We start from the raw sequence: 5346 nt of genomic DNA, 5'->3' as shown, positions 1-5346 counted from the left end.
TTTTTACCTATTGTTCTCGTTATTTATTGTTTACTGTAAAGCACTTTGGTACACCGAAAGGACTGTTGTAAAGGGCTGTATAAATAAAGTACATTTTATTTTTTTAAACCCTTGAGTAAGGAAGACTGGATTCAAAGTATCAAAGTTTAAGTTGAATAGTACAAGAAGGAGCGTTTAACAGTGCAACACACAAAAAGGGGGTTACAGAGAAAAGGCTCCTCGAGGAGCTCTAACAGCTGGTTCTTATGCATTTTTAAAAAAAATGGGCTGTCTGTAAGGGAAGTGCACGAGACATGCAAAAGACAGGATACACACACACTATCTGTGTGAGTTAAAACACCTGAACCCCAGTATAATCCTCATTTTTATAACACTATCTATCTATCTATCTATCTATCTATCTATCTATCTATCTAGCAAAATAATAAACTGTATCAAAGACATTGACAGTGTAACAGTTCATCAGAGACTTTTATTTTGAAGGAAAGCATTAAGGGTATTTAAAAAGAAACCGGAAGTCCTTGCAGAGAATTATCTTGTTTTGTTTTTTTGACACGCTCTCTGCTTCGCACTACATTTCCCACAAGTCTTTGCCGGTGAACTGTCACCCAAAATGTCAGCACCCATTTGTAAACTCATGCACCGGGGTTATTACAGGACTGTTTATTTTGGAGGGACTAGTATTTGTGTCCTTTAATGTCCAGCGGTGCAAAATGTGGAGTTACATGTGTTGACCCTTCATGCTGTCAGTGGACTGATCTGGGAGCTCTGCGTAAACATGTCTCTGTCTCTGGTGTCTCCGCTGCTAAGACGCGTCCTGCAGTTTAAAATGTGCAGGAGGAAAATGCAAAGCTGGAATAACATGAGCTGCACACTGTGGAGACACCGATGGATGAAGAGGATGCCTGTGTTCAAGGCGATGAGCACACACACAGACAAGGTGACAGTAGCAGTAATAAAGTAATGTGTGTATGTAAAAGATAAGAGAAGATAATGAGATGAGATTCAATTTATTGTCATTACACATGTATAAATACAAGGCAACAAAATGATCCAAAACACGAGGGGGATCAGAAATATATAGAAGAAAGTCTGGAAGTCATGTGGAGTAAGATTTGGGGTCTTTATTTCCAGAATAAGGTGGAATATAATATTCATAACTATGGTTTCATGCACCTTTCTTTTTGTTACTTCACATTTCTGCAGTAGCCCAAATCAAATCAAATCAAATCAAATCAGATTTTATTTGTATAGCCCAAACTCACAAATTTGCCTCCGAGGGCTTTACAATCTGTACAGGGAGTGACACCCTCTGTCCTTAGACCCTCGGTTCGAGTGACACAAAAAACTTTTTAACAGGAAAAAAAAAGGTGGAAGAAACCTCAGGAAGAGCCACAGAGGAGGGATCCCTCTCCCAGGATGGACAGACGTGCAATAGATGTCACGTGTACAGAACAAATCAACAGAAACATGTTGTACAATTACAATGAATGATAAAATGATTACAGTAGCAGTGGAACCTGTGATAGAGATAGAGAGACACAGATGCACAGCAGCAGCAAATCATCAACTAACTATAAACTGTAATGGAGATATGGTAGCAATAATGACAGTATCAAGTCCACAAAAAAGCCCCGTGGCACTGAACTCACTGAAGTTTCATTTTCTGACCTGATCTTCTCACAACTCGAGTACTGCACTGCACGGACTTCAGTGTTCGGTTCATCCTGTGATCCACTGTGGCCTGACAGAAATCAATACTAATGGATGTGAGGATGCAGAGCTGCTTACACGCACGTCAGATATCTTCATAATTGAGGATCATGTACAATTTTTTTTTTTAAGTGTCAGACTGCAGCACTCTAAAAAGGAGAACACTGTGTGAAGTTAGCTCACAGACAGGACGGATAGCTCACCCCTGGGTTAGGGATTGTCAATAAAGACTTTTTTGATAAAACAACAGCAATGTTTGTACTTGCTGCTCCTCCCTAATTAGTTTTATCTGTGTCTAGTTGTTTGTCTTAGGGACAAGTCCAGTCAAATTGTCTATTTTGCTTTCTAACTGAGTGAAATGACCTGGAAGTATCTACAGCCGTGATAAGAGCTGTTTGAATTCTCTACATGTTAGGAAAGGAGCTTCAGTGCTTCCTTTCCTAGATCTCATTTAGAATAGGGTACACTGGTGCATCCTTTACGAGAGGAATGTGTTGTATGAGTGCTTCACCGAGCCTAAGAAGGATATCGTGTATGTAGAACCAACATACAGGGTTTGGACCACGGGGTCATTTTAATTATAATAAATAAACCTCAATGACTTTTAAGACGTAGGTAGCGGTTCACTGTGCAGAACATTTGAAATAAAATAAATCAATAAGTGACTTTAATATTACCACATGGTGCTTTTAGAACACAACAAAAAAGTAAGGAGGATGTTACACCACACACACACAAAACAAACAAACACATAGCTGAGCTTCTTTGTGTCACACGGGTCACGGCACAATGTGGTGAGATATGACCGAGCCAGGGTAGCTTTACAAGCTCTCCGTGTTCAACACAATGGCTACCAAGTGGAAGGTTTGTTTAAATGTTGATAGAGGAGGACGACAGTAGAGGGAAGACACCATCTCCAGCTAATCACATCTCAAGTCAGTGAACGACATAAACAGGACTCGTGGTCAGAAGGAAGTAATTTAAATAAAACAACTACTCAAAGATATGTGCTGCGATGCTTTTTGTTTGAGATCATGACATCTTATAAATGAAGCGGCTCTTGGGTAAAACCCTTTAATACCTGAGACTTTTACTTTAATGAATCTTTTATTTCAAATTTTAATGCAACAGAGCAGTAACAAGAGATTAGATATCATTTTACATATTTAAATCAAGCGGCAAACCTTGTGGCTGTGAAGTGAAGTCAGTGCTGAAGTGCCAAAAACTGCAGTTCCTCTAGTGGCCACTTGAGGCTGGCTCCATAAGTCCCCATATCAAATGTCCAACTTCACAGCAGAAATAAACATGTTTACAGCCTGGTACAAAAAACAGTTTTGTTCTTATAGCTAATTTCCCCGTTCATGAGAACTGTACTGAGGGTGAACTTCTTTCATAAATAACGAATGGCATGGCGAGACGTGTCCTGTTGCGATTGCTGAGCTTGGTAAAATTAACCAACTAATGTATCAGAGGAGAGAACAGATAAAAATCAAAGGTTGTCGGTGATTTGCAGTTAAACAACACAGTGAGAACTCGATCTGCTCCAGCTCTAAGACAGACACTGTTATCATGTAACCAAGCAGCACTGGAAGGTGGTGTTTGCTGTTTCCACTGCAAGTTGATCAAGGACACAAATGAAATAATATGTGCCTAACCTATGTTAGACCTAGTTCTCAGAAAACAACCTCAAAAAAGTGAGATTGTTTCCCATTCTGTCTTTATTTAGTGAGGCCAGACGGTGTATCTGGTTGTAAAATTCCAGTTGGGTGTTTGGGGTGATGGTGTGTTTAGAGTGTCAGAAAAGGTTTTGAATTTTTTCTCTGAAGTTTTATTAGCTGGTTTAATTAATGTAATTTTCCATTATTTTAAAATTACACATCAGAAATGTTGTTCCATGATAAAAACAAGCTATCTTTGTTTTTCTGTTTCAAGTACTTGGAGGAATTAGTTAAACCTTGATGGTGCTGAAGAGGCCACATATACAAGTTATTAAGGAGGCTGGTGTGTAATTGTGTTGTGTGGAGACTGGCTTTGTATTATCTTTAATAAACAAAAAACTGATGTTTAGCTCTGTGACTCAAACACAATCCTCGGTGTAAAAAAAAAAAAAAAATCAGAAATGATTACATGACAGGCGAAGCTGTGCTCTGCTAAAAGACGCTTTTATCTGTGGCTGCCACAAGAAGAGAGGCAGTGATCTATTTGTGCAAGAGGCAGCCTCGTTGTCATGGCAACTGAATACATTTTTATCCCTCATCTGACAGGTTGAGTGGGCGGGACCTCCTGACTGTTTAAGCATCTCCAAAGATGATGGCACGTCGAGATGGACAGCCTCCTGTCTGTGACGCTTTCGTATTTATCTGTGTATGTTATGATTGTGTGCCTCAGGCTGGTGACTCCTAACTGTGGAGCAGAGTGGACAAGTCACTGGACATCAGCACAGCAAGCTGAGCAAGCTCGTTATAACGGTAAACTAAAAAAGAGCGACAGTGTAAGGGTTTATTTAAAGACACAATAAGTTTAGCAAAGTTTAAGCACAGCAATAACTGTATTATATAGTATACTATTTCTAAACTATATTTTATATTTATTAGTATATAATATATACATATGCTATATATCAACACTATCTTGTGTATATAAACATATATTTATAATGTGTAGATATTATATATTGCAGTATGTATAGGTTAAATATATGACACATATCTATGTGATCTATATCTATATCTATATCTATTCTATATCTATATCTATATTATTATTATTATTATTATCATATTATTATTATTATTATCATTATTATATATTATGCAGGACAGGATACACACACACTATCTATATGAGTTAAAACACCTGAACCCCAGTATAATCTATCTATCTATCTATCTATCTATCTATCTATCTATATCCTATCTATCTTCTATCTATCTATCTATCTATCTATCTATCTATCTATCTATCTATCTATCTATCTATCTATCTATCTATCTATCTATCTATCAAAACAATAAACTGTATCAAAGACAGTGACAGTGTAACAGTTCCTCAGGGACTTTTTATTTGAAGGAAAGCATTAAGGGTATTTAAAAAGAAACCGGAAGTCCTTTCAGAGAATTATCTTGTTTTTTTTTTTTGACACGCTCTTGCTTCGCACTACATTTCCCACAAGTCTTTGCCGGTGAACTGTCACCAAAATGTCAGCACCCATTTGGAAACTCCTGCACCGGGGTTATTACAGGACTGTTTATTTTGGAGGGACTAGTATTTGTGTCCTTTAATGTCAACAGTGCAAAATGTGGAGTTACATGTGTTTGCCCCTTCATGCTGTCAGTGGACTGATCTGGGAGCTCTGCGTAAACATGTCTCTGTCTCTGGTGTCTCCGCTGCTAAGACGCGTCCTGCAGTTTAAAATGTGCAGGAGGAAAATGCAAAGTTGGAATAACATGAGCTGCACACTGTGAGACACCCTGGTGAGGAGGATGCCTGTGTTCAAGGCGATGAGCACACACACACAGACAAGGTGACAGTAGCAATAATAAAGTATGTGTGTATGTAAAGGTAAGAGAGGATATGAGATGAGATTCCAGTTTATTGTCATTACACATGTATAAATACAAGGGCAACGAATTG

General features: G+C 38.3%; 1 protein-coding gene across 2 annotated transcripts in view; it reads left to right on the top strand.

Annotated features, from left to right (window-relative positions):
* Window positions 1–596: 596 nt before the first annotated feature.
* Window positions 597–5346, top strand: part of LOC104920557 (GTP binding elongation factor GUF1) — a 12536-nt gene continuing 7786 nt past the window's right edge. The window contains exon 1 of one of the 2 annotated variants that reach the window (XM_019258480.2): window positions 597–940. In XM_019258480.2, coding sequence (XP_019114025.2) covers window positions 779–940 — 162 coding nt within the window. In that variant the 5' untranslated portion in view covers window positions 597–778. Of the gene's footprint in view, window positions 941–5226; window positions 5237–5346 lie in introns of those variants that run through there. The other variant, XM_027286994.1, reaches the window with a different exon arrangement.

The sequence above is a fragment of the Larimichthys crocea genome, chromosome I (genome assembly GCF_000972845.2).
Source record: "Larimichthys crocea isolate SSNF chromosome I, L_crocea_2.0, whole genome shotgun sequence".
Classification (NCBI taxonomy): Eukaryota; Metazoa; Chordata; class Actinopteri; family Sciaenidae; genus Larimichthys; species Larimichthys crocea.
Note: the sequence above shows the minus strand (reverse complement) of the source record. Positions and strands in the feature narration are given on the sequence as shown.